Here is a 21,507-nt window from a genome sequence, read left to right on the forward strand (position 1 = left end):
CTAGTTTGGCCACACTGCATCTCTCCTATTTCCCTGCTTTCTAGTCAGTCTGTTTTTCACTGAGCAGCTGACAGTGAAATTGAAATACTTCAAAGACTGAGTTCCTAGAACATAATTACTTTGTTTATGTAGCATGGGTTCTTTAATGTAACCAGATTCATAAAATTCTGGGCTGGAATCAGACTCTTAAGAAGTTAGGGTTTAGTTCTCTTTTTTAAAAAAATTATTTATTTATTATATATAAGTGCAATGTAGCTGTGTTCAGACACACCAGAAGAGGGCACCAGATCCCATTACAGATGGTTGTGAGCCACCATGTGGTTGCTGGGATTTGAACTCAGGACCTCTGGGTGAGCAGTCAGTGCTCTTAACCACTGAGCCATCTCTCCAGCCCTCAGTGTTTATTTCTTAAAGCAACTTCCCTCTCAGCCTACTGACTTAATGTGGAGGAATGACACATCTCTAACAAAGATGCATCCCAACAACCTCAAGTATACTGACATTTGAAAACTACATGTTGAAAATTTGCATTTTTAAAAAAAGTTTTCATCTTATTAAGAACAAAAAGCATGACCCTCTAACAGACTTCTCAAGCTTCTCTTTATTCTGTGAACTTTTGATGATGCTTTTTCTTTGCTCTTTCATTTCCGTAGTTTTCAAAAAACCAAACTTCAGTACATCTTTTTAAAAAGACTAAGACCTTTTAGAAGTCAGTAAACTGGTTGTTAGATCTAGTACCACACTGAAGACTGCAGCGTACAAATGACTGTGCCGCAAAGATCCCCTAGTGTGCTCCTAAGGAAGACACGCACACACATTTCCTTTAAGAAGTGAGTTCTGGGGGATAAGAGAAGACAGCAGGGTAAATATACTCACAACACATTACATATAAAATTGCCAAAATTTTTTTTAAAGAAAAATGTTTTTTAAAAAAACAAACAAACAAAAGAAGTTTTTCTTCCAGTGCCACTTCAAGGGTAATAGGGCTGTCCAACAGATCAGAGCACTTGATTCTCTAAAAATGACAGAAAAAAAAAAAAAAAAAAAGGACCTACACATTATATAAACCCAAATAAATTATTCAACAGATATAAAGTCAGCTTATTTAGCTTGAAATTTTGTATTTTACAGGAGTAATGCCCATTTTATTTTAAAAAAATGTTCATTTCTATAAATTATAATTTTAAAACATCAAAAAAAGCTGAAAAAGATTACATTTTTATTTTTAAAAATATTTTATGTTCTAAAAATCACTCTTCACTTTTGGTTTATTTTTTAAATTGTCTTAGGAAAAAAGCGGTGTAACCATTTTGTTCTCATGTCTTCAACTATACAATAAAGATGACATTAATTCTGGGTCAACTAGCTAATCTCATGCATTGATATGTCCTTAGAATGGTGAGAATGTAGGTAAGAGCCTATATTTGGGGTCAGTTATTATTAGGATCCAGTGCAAAGGAAAGATTTTTCTGGCTTTTCTCCCAATGTTAAGAAGGTTAGAGAACTCATTGAATTACCAATGTGAGCTACAACAAAAATATATTTATACTCAGTTAACTCTCAAATATACCTTTCTTGCTATTGGCTCTTGGCCTTCCATCAGTGTGTACCAGCTGACAAGTTTATTCCAGCCCTCAGTCGGCAACAGTATGTAATCCAACTCGTCGATAAGGTGTTCCTTAAGTGACTGAGCATCGCCATCTACAGAGGGAAAAACACACTCAGCACAGAGCAGGAAAGCACAGTACACAGCTCTCAATACACGGCTACACATGACATAAATGCTGAAACTCATGAGTACAGTCTCAAGTTTTACAATAATGAAAACTGAGAAAAACGCCAAGAAGGTTCAAATCAACATATTTCAACATAAACCATTGCCTGGAAAACTTTCTACTGTATTTTTTAGATTCCTAAACTTCTAACGCACGAATATTAACTAAGACACCAACAGAAGAGGTTCCTCAAATATTCTGAGTATCAGTGGTCCAGTGGGAGCCATCCTTACATTAGATAATTAAGTGCAGGAAATTCATGAGTAAGTCACTAACTTTTTTCTTTTTTAGGACAGGGTCTCCTGATGAGGTCCAGGCTGGACAAGAATTTACAATTCTCCTGCCTCATGAGCTTCCAAGAGTTAGTATAGGCATGCTACAAGCTGGTATCAAATTAACAACATATTAAATGACTCCAGTATACATAAGCTTGGAGACCGTGATAAATTTTTTTTAAAAGAAGTTATTTTGCAAAGCACCTACATTATTCCAGAAGATCCACAGTCTAGATTGATCCCCAAACTAAAACAATGGTAGTTGCACAGAAATAACATTAACTCTGAGATGTTTTAAAATGTCTAAGTTAAATTTGGAATTTTTGTATAATTCAGAGCAGAAACCTAGGAATAATTTCCTGAGTCAGAACAATGTCACTGTCCCATTCTGGGACTCACTTATTAATTGGTTATTTGAGGTTCCAAAGTACTAAAGAGAACTAACTCAATGAGTTACAACTAACCTAAACAGGATACTCTTGTCCTGAGTTGATTTAATCATCAAAGGAAGGAACACTGGTTTCTGTGGCATTATATGACAAGAATATACTACTCCTGCAGAACAAAAGCTCAGGAGAGAAACAGAGTATTATTCTTTTAGAATTCATCTGTAGATTCCTGAAGTTTGAGAGAGCTATATTTTATGTTTTGTTATAGAAACAAAAGTTGACAATGTCTGAATTTTATATGATCTTCAAAAATAGAAGTAAAACAAGTACTAGTTAAAAATTATTGCATTTGGGGTTGGGGATTTAGCTCAGTGGTAGAGTGCTTGCCTAGAAAGCGCAAAGCCCTGGGTTCGGTCCCCAGCTCCAAAAAAAAGAAAAAAGGAAAAAAAAATTATTGCATTTATTGTATGTATCATGGCACTCATATGGAGGCACTCATGTGGGAGTTGGTTTTCTCCTTCAACCACACAGGTCCTGACAGCTGAATTTTTATTCTCAGTCCTAGTGATAAGTACCTTTACCATCTAAGCCATTTTACTAGCCCTGAGTATGAACTTTAAACATAGCTTCTTTAACTGTGATTGTAATTTTTAAATTGTCAGCAAATAAAATTTGGATATGTTGTCAGAAACTCCAAAGATGAAAGAAAATTACATATGCTAAGCTGTACTATGAGATAGCAGGGAACTATGGCAGACATACTACTGTGAAGTCTCTATAAAAGCCTTGCATGATAGGATGGGTATCTTTACTATAAGAATATATCCAGAGACACTGAGTAACTTGCCCAGGGTAATCATACAAAATCAAGAGCAATGGATGGAGCATTGTATTCTAGAAAATCTTGGTATTAGTTGGGTGTGGTGGTGGTGCACACCTTCAATCCCAGCACTAGGAAGGTGGAAAGGAAGGTCAGCAGCTACACAGTGTATTCTGTTCAAAGGCCAACCTGAGCTTAGAAGGGAGAGAAAAGAGGAGGGATAAAATCCTTGTTATTTTATTCTATGTTTATTTTTTCAGAGTAACATTATTAGGTAGCTCAATCTTCATTAGTAAATAGACTGAGATGATAAGTTATTCAAGTTTCAATAAACACAAATTGCAGAGACTTGAATTCAAACATGAGTGTATATATTCTAATTCCATGTGCTTTGCCATATAGTGCAATATAACCGGAAGAAAACTTTGGAGGAATTAAAAAAAAAAAACCAAAAAACAAGACTTAAGTATTACTTTATACAATATCTAAGTTTAGGTAAACAGTCTATGTGTCAGAATTCACAGAGAATAAAATAACCACTTTTGTATGTGTGCATGTGTATATGTAGAGAATACCTTTCAAATTAAACAGAAGAGATGAATTAGCTTTTGATTTATCACTTCTGTATCTAATGAGATGTAACTTATTGAAATAAACTGTATTTACTTAAATTACAGGAACTGGTAATTCTCTGAACAGAGGAGGAGGAGATGTATTAGGCTACGCTCGCATTGGTTCCAGCGGCTGTAATGGGCTAACAGCTAGAGCCACATCCTTTGATCCTTTTACAGGACAGAACACACAGATTCCAAGTCTGGGTTGTACATATCATGAAGACAGTGCCACTTCTACTTGCCTTTTCATCTTTACAGTCATGTATGTTGGCCTGGGCCAGATGATATTACTGAGCTCACTAAAGCCTTTCAAACATGGCTCCACAGTCAAAAGAGCACCTCTGGTCTGAATGTGCAAATGACTTTTGTTTTTAAGGATAGGCTGTAGTAGAACCAGAAAACCTCACTTTCTGGTTCTTCCATATAGATAAGACATAATTTCCTAGGATGTGATTGATCCTCCTTGTGCAATCCAAATGTAACCGTGTCTATGTGTTTCAACTGCTAGGAGGTTTCAAGACCATCTTACTCTTCCTTTAGTTCTCTACATCTCGAATCCTGGCATTTTCTCTATAGCTCCGGTACTCTTCTATTGCAGGAGCTGCCAGGGTCTTCACATGGCACAGGGGCAAAGGAAGCTGGGTCCTATGCCACAAGTATATGAGCAAAGCAGAGATAAGCTCTGTCATAGCTACACAAATGGGAAATGATAACTCACTCCAAAAAGCTCCCCTGTGGCTCGTAATCTCTCTGCCTGTCAAGATTCCATTGTTATGGTAATCATTATCTATGCTTTACAGTGGACTAATTTGTATTTCCTAGAATTTTATGAAATATTACCCGTCTTTTGTTCCTATAAACTAATCTACATCCCCTATAAATGCACATAAAACAACATGGTCTCTTTTGTTCGGTCACTTACACTATTACTTTTGAGATCTGTAGATACTTATCAGTTATTTACTCATTTTCAAGTGCTAGTAGGGTTTCATTATATGAACATACTGTCATTTGCTTATCCATTCAGATATTGACAGGCACTTGGGTTGCTGGCACATTTTTCTATTACTTATAACACTATGTGAGCACTCATGTGGAACTTTTCTTATGAGCAAATGTTTTAATTCTTCATCGTCTCTTAGGTAAATACTCGCATACTAGGACTGGGTACTATGGTTAACAGATGTTTAACTTTAAATCTATTTGTTGTCTGTCCTAGTCAGCAAGTGTCAAGAGTGATTCTCTGAAGTTTTAATTAAATTATACATGTGTAGTGGCACCAAACTGTGGATCCGTGCATTAAACCCAGGGCTGCACGTATGCTGATGCTCTTATCATGGTGGCACAGCCTCAGTCACCTGTCGCTGACATCATTTTCATAAAAAGATTTTTCAGTGTGTGTGTGTGTGTGTGTGTGTGTGTGTGTGTGTGTGTGTGTGTGTGAGCTGATAATGTTGGTGCTGCAGACTGGCCTGGGCCCTTTGCAAGAGAAGCACACATTGTCAAGTGCTGAGCCATCTTTCCAGTCTATACACTCTCCATTTCTTTAATACAAATATAAAGATGAACACTTATACATACTCTTTTGGAAAAATATTTTCTTCTTTGGCATAGTAGTATGTGGATGCACAAATTGTATGTGTATATTCATGTGTGTTCAGTTGCATGTGCATGTATGTAGAGGGAAGGCTTGCCTGGCTGTTCTTACTGAGGAGCTGACACCTCCTTTAAGACAGTGTCACAGTGGTCTTGAGACTTAGCAGACTGGCAGGCCAGCGAGCCCAGGTCTCCTGGTTCTTGGCATGGAGATGATAGGTGTGCACCAGGACACCTGGCTGCTTACATGGGGCTTAGAGTCAAGTCCTCATCTGCATGCAGTAACAGCTTTACTCTTCTGCTACTTGCCCAGACCCACCTCTTCTGGGAAAGGAAAGGCGAAGACCTGCTCAAGTTTCTTGCCTACTTTTTTCACTGGGCTTAATGTTTTCTTAAAAGCAGGTTTGACTCTTTCATGGGAAGAGAATATACCTTGTATGATGTGAATGCTTCTAACTTTATTGAGACAGGACTTATGACCTAGAATGTGGCCCGCTTTAGTTAAATGTTCTTCAGCTATAGCTGTCAGTCTGGCTAAAGATTCTCAGGCTCTCAGAGTCTTCCTATAGACGTGTCTTTTCTGTCCTTCATAGGTACATCACCAATTACAAGGACTCGTTTATTTCTTATTTTAAATTTTGTCCAGGATCCTATAATATCTTACTCTAATGTTCAACTTACAAACCATAAGCCAGGGGCATACTCTACTCTTCTTGTTCCTTCTGTAGAAAACTTCGGGTGTGAGCATTCCTTCATCTTGCAGAGCTGTGCTAGGTGCAGCAAACACTGCCTCTTATTTTTAGCTTTCTCTATGAGAGCTAAGCTGCCACCAGTAGCACCTGAGTGAGGCCAACAGAAGCCAGTCTCCATGTGAGCACATGGAAACAGGCTTAGTCTGTTCCTTTACTGGGGAGAACATCATCTAGTTCTGCCACGTCTAATATACAGGGCTGTGGCAACCAAAGCAAGTGTCCTTTGTGCTTCATTTCTAGGCATCCCAACCACACCAGTACGTGTCTACATATGGAGCTTAAACAGAAACCAGTCCTGTGACTGCCACCAACAAGTCAAGAAGCTGGAATGTGCCTTGTTTCTTACTGCCGTCCTGGCAGAAAGCCTCAATCTCGGGAGCACTCTAGTACAGCAGCCAACCATGTCCTGTTGTCCTCTGTGAACAGCTCTCAGATGTCAGAACTAGCCTGGTCCATTCAGGGCTCCATGTGGGGTAAAACATCATCAACGTGGTCATGAATGGAGCTTAGAGGCTAACCAAACTCAAATGTGGGAAGTTAAATACATATTTTTTATTGTCTTTCTCTTAAACGAAGACACTTGATAGTTCTATAATCCCTTTAAAAATAATTGTAAAATGTATCGTTGTGCTACACATGGTGCAGGTGCATGTCACAGTGTGGGTCATGGATGGAGGTTAGAGGTTCACTTATCCAGGTCTAGGTCTTGGTCTGTGGTCCAACTGGACCGCAGTGTGAGTGCGGGACTGACACCTGGAGGAGCTCTGGCAAATCGGGAGGATTGAAAGAGGACAGTGTAAAAGTCAAGAATGTAACCATATATCGGTGACCGTTAACTCTGAAGATGTCATATATCCATTAAAAAAGCAACAGGCACAGTACCATTTCCCCAAATCAGCAAAATAGTGCTTTTAAGTTACATGCTTCATTTTAACGTTTCAATTCTAAATCATGACATCATAAATATGAAAGAGCAATGTGTCATATACATACCAAGTAACTACAGAATGATCTGCAAAAAAGTATCTCCACTCCCCCCCATCTCCTCTCTCTCTTCCCCTCCCATGCCCGTTCTCTCTAAGAGTCTCTCTGTACTGAAGGCAGACTGAGAACAGTTAGTGATTCTCCTGTTTTGGCTTCTTGTCCAAGGAATTCAGGTGTGCGCTACCACATCACACTTGTAATGAATTTCTAATTATCAGTTTATTTACATTAACTTTCTCCACTATTATACCCATGGATCCTTACCCATTAAACTTAACATATTTAGAACTTCGCTAAAGAATATAATACCTTTGAGAAGTCCAGAGTTATCGATGGGTCCAGGATAGACATTTTGATCTCCCATCTGGTATTTGTCCCAACTGTCAAAGCCAACATATTTTTTCCACTGTTTGAACCACCGACTATCTACTAGATACCTAAAAAAGACAAGATGCTGGTTAATTAAAATGCCTACAAATACAAGAAGAACAACAATCTGCTTCCGTTACTCTGTTCTGTACTAAAAGAGAATGTCTACTTCAAGGGAGTAAGAACAAGAGTACTCTGTAGTTACAGGTGCACTGTACTTAATACTGGGAGGAAAGACTTCATTTGTACAAAATAGTTTCATTGTTCTCAAGTAGTCACTACTTGAGGTCATGTGTTGATGTAAGAATAGAAAGGAAAACCCTTATCAGTTGAACAAAACTTGTAAGAAACATAAGAATTTAAGTACAATGTTGTAAGATTTAAAAATGGCTCTACTAGAGATTTACAAATACAATATGTATATAGCATACTTTAATGTGTTTTTAAGAAAGGAAAGCTTATTACTAAGGGTTTTAAAAGTTGATTATGTTAACTGTCATCAACCTTAGAAATAATAGTTCATCAACCAAGTTTTCCACACTACTGCTTTCCCCGACTCCCCACATCCATCAGTGCTGTAAAATCTCTGGACATCATCATTCAGCCAGGCCCAACTGCAGGCCACACCAGCAGATGCTCAAAGCTTGGTGTGCAAGGCAACTTTGAGGGCTACCACTCTAACATTTTTTGGGCTCTCCATATACAGCACTAAAGAAATGAAAAACCCACAGTTACGTCTGAAAACAGCTAAAGCAAAGGCACCAACTGAATAAAACCTTCTAATTCTTACAGAATAGTCGTGAACAGTTTACTTCCCTAAAAGTGGATATGAAGAAGTCTGCAGTGCCCTAATCCCACTGCAATTATGCAACTCAAGGCCTTCCTCACCTTGGATAACTTTCTGAGGTAGTAATTCTTAAGAAAACCCATTTCTAAAATTATACTTGGTTTAAAAATCACACAGTATAATATTTAAAAAATTTCCCATGAAAATATGATCCTCCCCACCTAAATTTTATTAAAAGCCAATAAATACATCAAAAACGGATATCACTCAATAAATTTTTTCTGCCTTTTCGATTTAGCTAAGATACTAAAACATGTGGCTTGCTTTCTCCTGAGATAAATGTCACACTAAGAGACACTTCCCCATTTCATTCATCTACACATTTATCACTGTCCCAAGTCTACAGGTTTTAATTACCTTAATCAAGACACTGTATAAAACCCTGCCTTCAGATCATGGTTATAGCTGCCTTAGCTATATGTGTTGTATTTTCAAAAGAATTTTATCAGGCTCTACCAAAAAATAAGATAATGATTGGATCACACTGAAATGAAAAGATTGGGGGAGAACTGTGGCTTTGTCTTCTGATCCACAGGAATGGACTATTTCTCAATTAGCTTTTATTAATATCTTTCAATAAATGTTAGCATTTCTCCCCATAAGAATCCAAGTTAATTTGTTGGAAGAAAACACTTCGTTATACAAAGTATTTCATTGTTAAATAGTAGTTAATAGTTGGGTCAAGAATGAAAAACAATCCCCTTTGCACTTTACAAAAACATTCAAATGTTAAAAATTCATAAAAAACCCTTGTCTATAGAGCAAAACCTGGCAAAACCATAGACCTCAGTTCCTGCCGTATCTTGTCAGCTAGGTATGGTGGCCCATGTTTGCACTGCCAGCACCTAGGAGACTCGGGAGGAAGAATGCAAGTCTGAGGTCAGCCTGGATATCCAAGCCAGCAATAGACACACATGGTATCTCAAAACCAACCAAACCAAAATTAGCTTCTGGCAATTATATTTTATAGTTCTTGGTAGTTTTGTCATTTTTCACTGATACTGAGAAACTGTTTATGGGGTACCCTGTGATGTATTATCCATGTACATAGTACAATGCTTACATCAGCATGAATAGGATTTCTTCAAGTCTTTATAAAGTGCTTTCTTCTAGCTTTTTTAAATAAAGACTGCATAATTAGTATCTCTAACACTACAGTGTAACACCAGAACTTAGTCCAAACAATTTAGTGTCCCAGACCAAACTCTCCCTATCCTATAAACATTTAACTCCTAACTGCTATGAGATTAACTTTCAGATCCACACTTGAGTAATTTATCGTTCTTTATACCTGCCTTATTTATTTTACTTATTACCATGTCTGTGCTGGTTACAGGATTTTATCCTTTCTTATGGGAAGCACTGTGTACCTGCATCACGTTTTCTTTACCCAGTAAAGGCTGTTTATAAGAAATATTCTTTAAAGTGAACAATCTCCTATCCACCAGCCGTCTGAGTGGATATGCCCCTGAGATTTTCCTTTTCTTTCAAACATACAGCCCAGTCTAACCTGGAATTCATGGTCCTCCTGCATCAGCCTCAGGAGTGCTGGAATTAGTGCATAAGCTAGCACATACTAGGCTCTTCTTGAATTGTAGAGTATAAAACAATGTTGCTGCTTAAATAGTTTTCTAATTCAGTTTTCATTTATCTAAGTACTGACCAAGAGTGCTACATTAGGGTGGAAGAAAGAAACTTTTTTATTTTTGAGACAAGGTCATCTTGCAACTCTGGTGCATTTGCAACTAAGTATGGAGACCAGGCTGGTTTAGTACTTCTAGAGATCTGTCTACCTGCCTCGGCCTCCCTGTGCTACCACATCCAGCCAAAACATTTCTTTTAAATAGGACTATCTAAACTTTTACCATTTGATAAAATAATTTGCTATTATATTTGCTAGATAAACTATCTTATATTTAACGTGTTTTTATAGTATTATGATTAAGTATTGTATAAAAATTTTCTGCATTTACCATGATTTCATTCTTTTACTAAAATTTCTGTAACTTTCATTTCTTTATTTCTAAGAAGCTACTTTTGTGAGGATAGGGATGGTCATCCCTAGGCAGCTGATATTACTAACATCACTGCTGGGGAGACATTTGTTTTCATGACTAGTTAATTTTCTTAAATACTTCCGGCTTTTACCTTTAAACAGATTCTCCAACTAGTTGTCTTAAATACCTATAGCATTAAAAAACAAAAGTGTGAACTTGAGATGCTATTAATACCATAATTTAAAATGTCCTACAATAAAAATGTTGAATTTAAGAAATGTAGAATTTATGCAGCAGTATTAACTGTCTATATATTGATTCTATAATAGGCTTTTTCTTGTTATTTAACTACTTTCAACACTAGTTTCTCTCTAAAGATTACATTCCTACTGTATGCTTCTAGAGCTTATTTATGGAATTATGTAGGAACGTTTTGGAAACAGTTAACCTGCTAGAATGCAATTGTTAGGTGACTCATACCAACAACGAGAATATCACCTTCTACCTATTAGAATGAATGTTAGTTCCAGAACTGAGGAGGGTGTGGAAAGGATGAGGAGAAAGTAGAACTCTCGAGCTTTTGGTAGGAATGAAAAATGGTGCATTACTTGTGATAAACAGCACGGAGGCTCCTCAAAATAAAAAAAAAATAGAGCAATTATATATGATTCTGCAACTCGCTTCCTATGATATATAATATCAAGGTGCTGAGGGCATATATAACATGTTCACTGAAGCAGTAAGACAAACCCTAAGCATCTCTATGTAGGAGCTAATGAAGAGAATGTGGACTACACACGCGATGTGACAGTCAGTGTGTAACAGAAGGAGATCCTGTCATGTGTATAACAGGTAAGCTGGAGGGCACTATGCTAAATGAAGTAAACCAGTTATAAAGACCAATGCTCCAGGATTACCTACATGAGGTACATAAAATAGTCACAGAATTGGAGAAGAGATGGCAGGTGTCAGGAGACACGAGAGGAGACATAACTTGCTGTTCAGTGCTTACACAGTCTCAGTTATGCATGAGGGCTGTTCAGGTGAGTTGTGTTTGTGCTTACAGTTAACAACACTGTATTTATTGCAGGGCACATCTTATGTCAAGAGTTCTTATCACAAGGCCATGAGACAGTTAAGTGGGTAGACAGATACTATCACGCCTGACTACCAGAGTTCAATCCCTGATATACACACAGTGCAACAAGAAAACCAACCCTCATAGTTTTGTTTGTGAGCCTAGCCTTTACTGACTAAGCCATCTCAGGAGTCTGATATTGGTGTCTCCTGAGAGGCTCTGCCAGAGCCCTACTGATACAGATGAGGATGCTTGTAGCTAACCATCAGACTGAGCACAAGGATCCCAATAAAGGAGTTAGAGAAAGGACTGAAGGAGCTGAAGGACAGCTTGCAACCCCATAGGAAGAACAACAATATCAACCAACCAGAGCTCCTAGGGACTGAACCACCAACCAATGAGTACACATGGAGGGGCCCATGACTCCAGGCACATATATAGCAGAGGATGGCATTGTCTGGCAGCAATAAAAGGAGAAACCCTTGGTCCTGTGAGGGTTCGTTTCCCTGGTGTAGGGGAATGCCAGGGTGTTGAGGTGTGAGTGGGTGGGTCAGAATGGGAGCACCTTACAGAAGCAGAGGAAGGGGGAGAGGATATGGGAGAAGGGGAAAAGGGGATAACATCTGAAATGTAAACACATAAAATAACCAAGAAAAGTAAAATTAAAAAAAAAGAAAACTAATCCTTTAACTTGTCCTCTGACTTCAACGAGTGCTGTGGGTTGCCCACATACCACCCCTAAATTAGTAATAAATGTAAGAAAATGCTTTTTAAAAAGTTCTTATCATGATACTTAATAGATGATGGTTTAATTTGGGTGCAATGCAAAGTGCAGTGTACATTTTAGTGGTATTTTATATATAAACAGGCAGAAGCAGGGGAAGCAAGTGGCATGCCTGTGGAGCTGGAAGATGAACCACACTTAGACCCAGTGTTCTAGAGGCCACGCCCTAACCTAACTCTGTAGCACACTGTGAATCTGAAAACAGCCAGCTGGACTCAGCCTAAGGAATGGACAAGTGCACACAGCTCAGACACCTACCTTAAATGACTCTGTGTTATAGCCATAAACTTCTCACCTGCTTTTAAATCTTTCTGGTACTCATGGAGAATCCACCTTGCACCAATTCACAGTAACACACAAGCTATAATACTTCTCAGTGCCACCTATAAGCAAATCTTATCTTTCACAATAAAATTTCCTATTTATTGTGACATTTGTGTATTTCTTAACCACAACATTAAAACTGTGTTATAACTTTTATAAGGCTTTTAGAAAAGACCACTCACAGAAAGATGTGCTTGTATAGATAGCCTAAGCCCAATACTATATACGTTCTGTTTGAGTATTGTACCCTAAACCCAATTCTATATGTCTAGTAATTTTAAAAATTTGTATTAATTAATGTGCATGGGTATTCTGCATGCATTATTAGGTCTGTGTGAGCATGCATGCAGTGCTAAGGAGCATGCTGGAGTTACGGGTAGCTGTGAGCTGCCATGTGGGTCCTGAGAATCGAGCCTGGGTCCTCTGGAGAACAGCCAGTGCTCTCAACTGCTGCATCACTTCTCCAGCCCCACCCCTGCCGTCTTTTGCATAGCAAGGTGGTTTATAGATCACAAACTGTGGTACAGCAGAGATGCCATAAAATTATAATGGATGGAATACTCGTGAGGCTGGAAAGACAGTGACAGCCACTTCAGAAAGGTGGCGGACTGAGCAACTGGGAGGAAGGAGGACTGGGGAAGCAGGTGGAAGAGACACACACCGTGCTTACATTCCTTCTGACAATTCTGTCTTATGTCATGAGGACAGTGGACCGCTTCACTCTGTACTGCAGAAAAGCTAGAAGTGTGACATTCGTCCCAATGTGTTCTTCCTGTTAGTGGGCAGTCTAACTCTTCAAATTCCAGGCCAACTACCTGACTGCTGAGCTTTGGCTCCCCTGTCTCCATGGAGGTTTTCCCAGCAGATAACTTCTTCTTATTTCTCCCCATTTTTGTCTGTTTGTTATTTTGGGTTTTTAAACTGTCAGCATACAGAAGGTTCACTTCTCAACTCACATAGGCATTCCCACCTCATTCTCTTTTCTGACAGGGTTTTACTGTCAACCTTCGGTTTCCACAGTTTCTACTTCCTCTCCAACCAAGTATGGAGGCTGGTCATCCTATGCCAAAACCAGCTGCACACACAGTCAACAGACAAGTAAACAAAGAGTGTCACAATTTTACAAACCTTCCATCCTGTAACTTTAACTTGTCATGCTGATTTTGCCGGTTGGGGGATAAATGTTACTTTTTAGCCTGTTCCTACCTGAGCAGCAGTGTCAGAAAGAGATACTTTGTGCACGCCATCACTGCAGACCCTCCTGGGATACTGTAACTCACACCAGTGATCCCAACACCTGCATAGCAGGGCTAGCTCTCCCTGCTTGTTATTTCCAGTTAACAGGCCATACAACTAGAATTTTCCATAGAAACTTCAACCCCAATCTTCCTCACCTCTATCTTTACTAATTTTTACTATCATTCAAATACAGTATTTCCCCAGTGATTTAATGACCTAAGTGAGAAGCCTGGCTGCATACTATGTAACAGTAGCCAGCATGTCCAGGACAACTGTAACCACTGTAGCTCTCCTCTTTACTATCCAAAGCATCATACATGGATTTCCCCACTCCCTCACTTTTAGTGGCATAAATTACTGTAAATGCTGTTTGATTTTTCTCACTGCGCCTGACTTTTCTTACTTATTTATTCTGCATTCTGCCTCCAGACTATTAAAGCTTTTATTCTATTCTGAGGGTGGGGGTAGGGGCGGGACTGACTGAGCACAAGTCAGAAAACACCTGTGAGAGTTGCTTCTCTCCTTCCATCATGCGGCTCTCAGGAATAAAACTCAGGTTGTCAGGTGTGTGGTAAGGCACCCTTACTTGTTCAGCCACCTCACTAGACCCAGTGCAAGATTTTTTAAAAGAAAAAAGAAAAAAAGAAAGAAAAAGAAAAAGAAAAAACTCAAACACTAGAACAAAGACTTCTAGTGCTTTAGAAAAAGCAAAGATAACTGTAAAGTAGTTATCAGGTAATCTGTGGCCTGGTTCACTGCTTCTTTATCCCTCAGATTTCAGGTATTTCTAACCTATTTTCTGTTCTGTACCTTAACTCCATCACTGAGAAAGAACCAATTTGAATGACCCATTTTTAAGCCTAAGCTAACACAAATAAGGAATCCAAGAAGGAGGCCAAACATGATTGTTCTTAAATTGTTCATCAAGAAAGCAAATACACACTCACTGATACCTTGAAATGGAGGAGCCACAACTAAATGACCCCACAACTCTACCTGACATGAAGCTAGGATAAGCAGGAAAGAAACAATGTTAGTAATGCTTGTGCTTTACTGTATCAGTTCTCTGATCGAACTCTGACTTCTCTTTCTACTGAAGAATGAAGGACAGAGGACAGTAAGGAGGGAAGGGAAGGAATGAACAAAGGAAACATGCTAGGACATATTAGGACAGCCTCTAAACAAAAGTCCTGACAACAGCCTCCCTAAAAATGACTTCATTGCAGGCACACATTATAGTCCTGACTCCAGTCCTGATATACTATCGAATCATGTGACCAAACATCACACATAGCCCTTTCTGGACCCTTTTCTTTGCATACTCTTACCCTGAATTTAACATTTATTATTCCATAAATGTTTAGTTTTTAAAAACATAACTGCATTTCCAAACCCAATATATAGTCTATTGAATGTTTACAAAGTTCAAGTGTGAATAACTGCTTTTCCACTAGGTGAATTAATGTGGGTCAAGCACCCATGTAAGATGCCACACAATTTCCAGTTAGTGAGGGTGTTAAAATGTTTGAAAACTTTTTTGTTGTTTTGATAGTCAGAAGACCTATCTTCCTTTTCTTTTAAATTTTATCACATTCATACATCATCAATCCACTCACCCATGGACCCAACCATCTATCCATCCATCCATCTACCTATCATCTAACTACATAATCCATCCATGCATCCATTTATGTATCCTCACTGCCCCATATGTGAAGGTGCATACATGCTACAATGTTCATGTGGTGGTAGAAAGACAACTTAAAGGAGCTGGTTCTCTCCATCATGTGGGTCCCAAGACACACATGTCACTAGGTTTGCCTGCAAACTCCTTTACATGTTCAGGCACCTTCCTGCCTCTTGTATAGCTTACTCTCACAGTGAGTAGTGTTTGTACCTTTAGGTCATATACGGTAAAAAGTCAGGAGATGTCTGGGCTAAAAGATGGACAACATGTACAGTGTGAATACTGTCAGCTATCATTCAGCTATCATATACAACATTCACTGTGTAACTACTGTCAACTGTCACTAAGAAATACAGGGGAGGAGATAAACTGCTGACAAGATTATTAACAATGTGTAGTGAAATACTGACATATACTTAAAGTATTACATAATTCAATTTATCATACTGAAGCAGGAAAGCCAAAACAACTAAAACAAAGTTGCTGGAGGAGTTTGGGCAGAAATGGGAGGCGACTGCTAGTTATATGGAGTTTCTTCAGGAATGATGAAACTACTCTAAAGTTGATTGTGATATGTATATATACATTGTTATCAGAAAGCTGTCCACTTTTAGAGGGAATATTGTGCAGTACATAAATTATATTGAAATAAAGCTGATGTTATGTGTTTTTATAAGTCAAAATTTGGAGGGATTACATATCTATATTGATTAAGAATTGCCTTTACAGGGCTCAATTTTGAGTAGTGAGTCTTGAAAGAAGAAAAAGGGCAAGATGGCCCAACAGTCACAGGTGCTGAGAAACCTGATAACCTGGCTTTGATCCCTGAGACCTGGATAAGCAGACTCCAGTGAGCTGTCCTGAGCTCCACATTTGCACTAACACACATGCCCACACACACTTGCACAATAAACCTGTGATGAAATTTTTAGAAAAGAATCAGGAAGATGTATCTGAAGTAAACACAACACCAAGTACAGTAACACAGTATAATGCAGGAAGTAGTACATAATTTACAGGAAAGGGCAAAACCCACATGCATCAAGTCAGAAGGTGTAAGACATAAACTGTGAAGACAGAAAATTCTATAGGTCCTCTATATGGATAACAGATGAAATGATGTTTAACTAGTACGACAAAGTTGGCATCTCTTGATTTCCATACTTTTAAATTATCTACTTTTAGAGAGTTAATCTGAGTATGGTTCAAGTCTCTCACAGGAAGATAATATAGCTAGAGTCTTCTGGGGGCTAGACTGACTAGGTCAGAATCCTTCCTCTCTCACTAATCCACCACATGACTGTGTACACTTAACTCTTCAGTTTATCTATAAAAATAACGTGACTTACTTCAGACATGTAAGAAAACTGCTAATATACTAGTGATGTTTTTGTAACCCCACACCCACAGATTTATGTATCTTCTTAGAACCAGAAAGTTCAACATTTATTCAATATGAACATGATTTTTCTATATCTATCAGTGATAAACCTCTTATCTGTTACTTTGTCAAGATGTAAAAACAGAATTAATAGGAAAACGAACCCAAAATATTAAATAAATTATCTTTTTGCCAAAATAAAGGACCCTGCTCCTCTTTTCATGCAAGTAATTAATTTTGCTTGAACACTCCCAGGCTTTGATATAACCATCTCCATAACTTAAAATAGCCTGCCCTTCAATACTCTTTGGGTTGTCTATGAGAGTCTTTGGGGGGTTTGTTTTTTTACAAAGGGAGTTTTTTTTTTTTTTTTTTTTTTTTTTAATGGATACCTCTGCTAAACAATTTTCAGTAAGAGTGGAGAATTCACTCTAGAACCTGGGCCTGTCAAGCTAACAGGGTGGGTAGAAGGGACAGTCACTATGCTTAGCTCTCCTGCTGGAGGAGAGCAGGCAGCCCAATGCTCTCCTTTTTTGTTAGGAAAGCCAGGCAGAAACCAGGTAGGGCTGAGGAGATACTCACTTCGGGTAAGGACCTTCATGGGCCTGAGGAGTTGTGCCCTCACCCCCAGAGCTGACCTGGAGGAAGGAGGCAGACAGTACAATCCCTGACTGGCCAGCCTGGCATGCACAGAGATGAACAGCCCATGTTAAAGTAGATGTCGAGGAGCATCCCCCATGGCTGTTCTCCCACCTCCACATGCACCCATGGCATCCACATGTCCACATTCACTCCGGTGAACAAAAAATAACAAATTCATGTAAGCCTTAGTGATGAAGGAAACCATTACAAACAGTAATTAAATACACATTACAAATTCCTAAAGGAGTTTTCTATCTTATTTAACAATCTGAATTTATTTCCAAAGTGCAATGCTTGATGCCTTCCTTACATGCTATAAAGTGTACTAAAAACCCAAGGCCAGTTAGTTGCTAGTTTTCTTTAGTAGTGATTTTTGTCTGTTTGTTTGAACTAGATGATAAAATTTAAGGATGTAGCCATCTCCCTACATAAAGACTAGATAGGAAAGCCTAAAGAAGAACCTTGAGAGAAATACCCAAGACAGACGAATTAAATGATAACCCAGAGAATGAAACCAGAAAGGACAAGCCGGAATGACACTACTGAAGAGAAAAACCAAAGCCAAAACCCTAGCAATTTGAAACTTTCTGTGTGAGAACTAAGAAGCAAACAGAATAGCCATTGTCTGGATTACATTTAGTAGTAACACCATCACATTATTAATACTAGGGGAAAATGATAGCACCTATCATTTTAGAATTACAACCAGTTCTTTAAACAAATTCAGAAATCCAACAGAGTTAAGGGCATGCTTTTTAAGGCACACACGCTGAAGACATTGAAAACAGTGGCTGGCATGGCTAAGCACGTCAATAAATGCTCATCTGCAGTGGTATTACTGTGTGATCCACTCCTCTCAAATCCCTCACCCAGAGGAAAGACTTACCCCAACAGTTTAGACTTAACCTTCCAATGACATAACAGCAAACAATAAAGTGATTCTTCAGGTAAGAAAGCATCTTTCACACTCAAAATGAAACAGACATGCAATGATGACAACAGCACTAGGAACTATTCGGCAGCCATGGAGCCATGAGCCCTGTCAGATCGCTAGGACACGCCCGACATGTCAGCATGGTTATGCTTACACCTTCCATTCTCTTAAAAATGTGTGCCTTTACGAGTTCATTACAACAGTACCAAACTTTTTTTCCACATGGTAATGCTTTAAAAATACATACAGAATACTAAAACAAAATACTCCACAAGACCTTACTACCATGTTTGTTGTGATATTTCTGCAAAATAGTGAGAATGGGCCTTATCACCTGTAATATAAATTTATGATTACTGATAATTAAAATTCAAAAGCCTGCTATCAGTAATGATCATAGATAATTTGGTCTCAAGAGTTTTCAAACAAAACGGCAATTGTCCTATATATTCAGTTATTTGCTTGTCAATCTTTAACTATTATTTAATTTCCAGAAGCAAGATGCTAAGATATTCTACATACGCCATCACATCTAAACGAACAGCCACAGAGACAAGTGTGGGATAAAAAGCTAGAATTCTGTTGCTAAATATAAAATGGGCTTTCTTTAAAGAGGAAAAGAAGTTATTTTTTTTTCTTTAAAGTAGAACTATTTTAAATAAGTCTTTAAAAATAAGAGGCAGTTTAGAACAGTGACTTAAGGGCATGAACCTAAGATTCAAACTAGTTTTCATGGTCAAATCCAACAGTTGTGTGAAGGTCTCTGAGTCTAGGGTTCCTATTTTGTCAAATTCGAATAACAATAACAGTTCCCTGAATTTTAGCAACGAGAAGTTAACATATACTTGTAACAGCTCCTGGGTGCCTAAATGTTTTGAAACGTAAAACTGTAGGCTACAGGCTTTGCAAGCTAAAATTTTCTTAATATACAAGCAAGAAAAGTAACTGTCACTTTGTAACAAAAAAATCATTTAATACTCTAAATGTACTAATGGTGAGATTGCATAATTTGGGGGAAACAAGAAGCCCGACAGTCATGAAATAAATTAAATCACTGAATACCTCTAGATTTTGGCCCAAAAGGCCTCATTAGCCCTTGATTCACTAGCAAGCTTAGGGTCAGGGGTTAAAGAAGTAAACTTTCTTCTCTATTATTTTAAGCATCTAAAATAAGAATATGCTTTAATGTGACTACTTTCTGTTTTAATTTTTGCTAACATGCTAATATTTCAAGTTTTGCTTTCTATTTTCATTTCGTGTAATATATAATACATGCCTACTTGGTGGCAAACACCTAACTTCTTCTCTAAGTATGTACTTTGCAATTTATGTCAAGGATGTGTTCAGTAACTGGTCACACATTTCCTTTAGTGTCTGTCAGATCATGCCGTTAAGAGTTCACATTCCATAAGCCTAAACAATCACTGAAGCCTCAGAGGCTCCCAGGTCAGACAGAGGAGCAGGGACTCTAAACATTGAACCAATGTCTCCTGTCCACATATCAGTCATCAGGTTCTTAGGAAATGTAATGAAACAAAAATATAGAGATGCTACATAACTAACGACCAAAGGAAGGTTACTCTCCAAAATTACCTTAAATGTACTAGGACTTACTAGGGGTTGTATAAATACAAAAACAAGACAGCTATTTTGGTTAACAAACGAATTATTATTAACATAACACAAAATGACTGAAAATGATTAGCAGACATAATTTAGCAAAACTTGAAGGAATTATTTTGATGATGATATACACATCTATTCATGACAGATCTAATTTGAAAGCTATCTCAAAAAGGAACATTTTACATCCCACAATTTTCCCTGTACTTCATTCAACTACCGTTCCTTAGGTTCCTAAAGAGCTTACAAGTAATTAAGCACACTTTTATCTTACCAGGAAATCCATCACCATGTATATCCTAAAGGTGTCTTTAATTTATTCTAAGATAAACTTGAGTTTCGCAATTCTTTTTCTGAATTTTCTAAATCCTAATTTAACTTTGTTTATGGTTTCTTCACTGTCTTATCAGAACGGAAACAGACTAACATCTAGCACTGTGAGACTCACAGTTTATTCCCTGTCAGTGAGTGCCACCTTGCTGTCTCACCTTTTATAGGTATAACTCTTGTATCAATGTTTCTGGACCTCTTACTACAAATCGAGTACCAGTTATACAGAATGTTTTTTTGTTCTCGAAGATTGTGTACTCAATTTGTAGTAAAAAAAAAAAAATCACCACCCATAAACAAATAAATAGAAGTGGGTATTCAGGAAGAATCAAATCGATATATTTGCCTAGGTGGTTGAGTTAGTTTCCAAGTACTGAAGAGCTAATTTGGTGAAATTTAACACACCTGACTATAATTTCAAAAATCTGTATGAAGATTTCCAGATTATGGTAAGCCTATCTCTTTTTTTCTTAGTAGCAGAATCAGCATGAAGGTAGCATCATTAGGAAGGATGAGAACCACTGATTTACACAAAAGAGGTAAAAGTTGCCTTCAGTTTCCTTCTTGAGGTTAAGGCATTGTAATAACTCAAATATGGACTTAACGTCTAAATTTTAACATGGCTTACAGTAACTGTCAAGAAAAATATACTCGCTTTAAAATAATCAACTTTAAAAGTAGTTTAATAGCCACAATACACGAATTTCTTAAATCATACATCACCATGAACACCACTTATATCTGATTATCGCTCAACACAAAGACATTGGTGAGAAAAATATCCACATTTTAAAAAGATTTCTATTTTATTGGTAGCCATATTTAAATTTGTATGAAGCAATAAATGATAGTTTACAGCACAGGGCAAGGAAAGCATAGGTGCTCTAGGGAATGCCCAATTTTTCCTTGGCAAGAAATTCGGTAAGAAGAAAATTAGAATATAAGCAATAATGACTTAAGCCACTAAAACACTATAATGCAACAAGTGTATTTCACATCATCAAGGGTCTTAATTACAGAAAGAGTATGTGGCCTTACAAACTAAGGGTCGAAGTACTTAAATTCAG

The 21,507-nt window shown here is 37.9% G+C and overlaps 1 protein-coding gene across 15 annotated transcripts in view; it reads right to left on the bottom strand.

The window, feature by feature from the left end:
* Nucleotides 1-21,507, bottom strand: part of Usp15 (ubiquitin specific peptidase 15) — a 163,074-nt gene that overhangs the window by 69,039 nt on the left and 72,528 nt on the right. For all 15 annotated transcript variants that reach the window (NM_001433839.1, NM_001433848.1, NM_001433838.1 and 12 more), the window contains 2 exon segments: nt 7,515-7,642; nt 1,571-1,701 (listed from right to left, as the gene is read on the bottom strand). In NM_001433839.1, coding sequence (NP_001420768.1) covers nt 1,571-1,701; nt 7,515-7,569 — 186 coding nt within the window. In that variant the 5' untranslated portion in view covers nt 7,570-7,642.

This window comes from Rattus norvegicus, chromosome 7 (genome assembly GCF_021556685.1).
Source record: "Rattus norvegicus strain SHRSP/BbbUtx chromosome 7, alternate assembly SHRSP_T2T, whole genome shotgun sequence".
Lineage (NCBI taxonomy): Eukaryota > Metazoa > Chordata > Mammalia > Rodentia > Muridae > Rattus > Rattus norvegicus.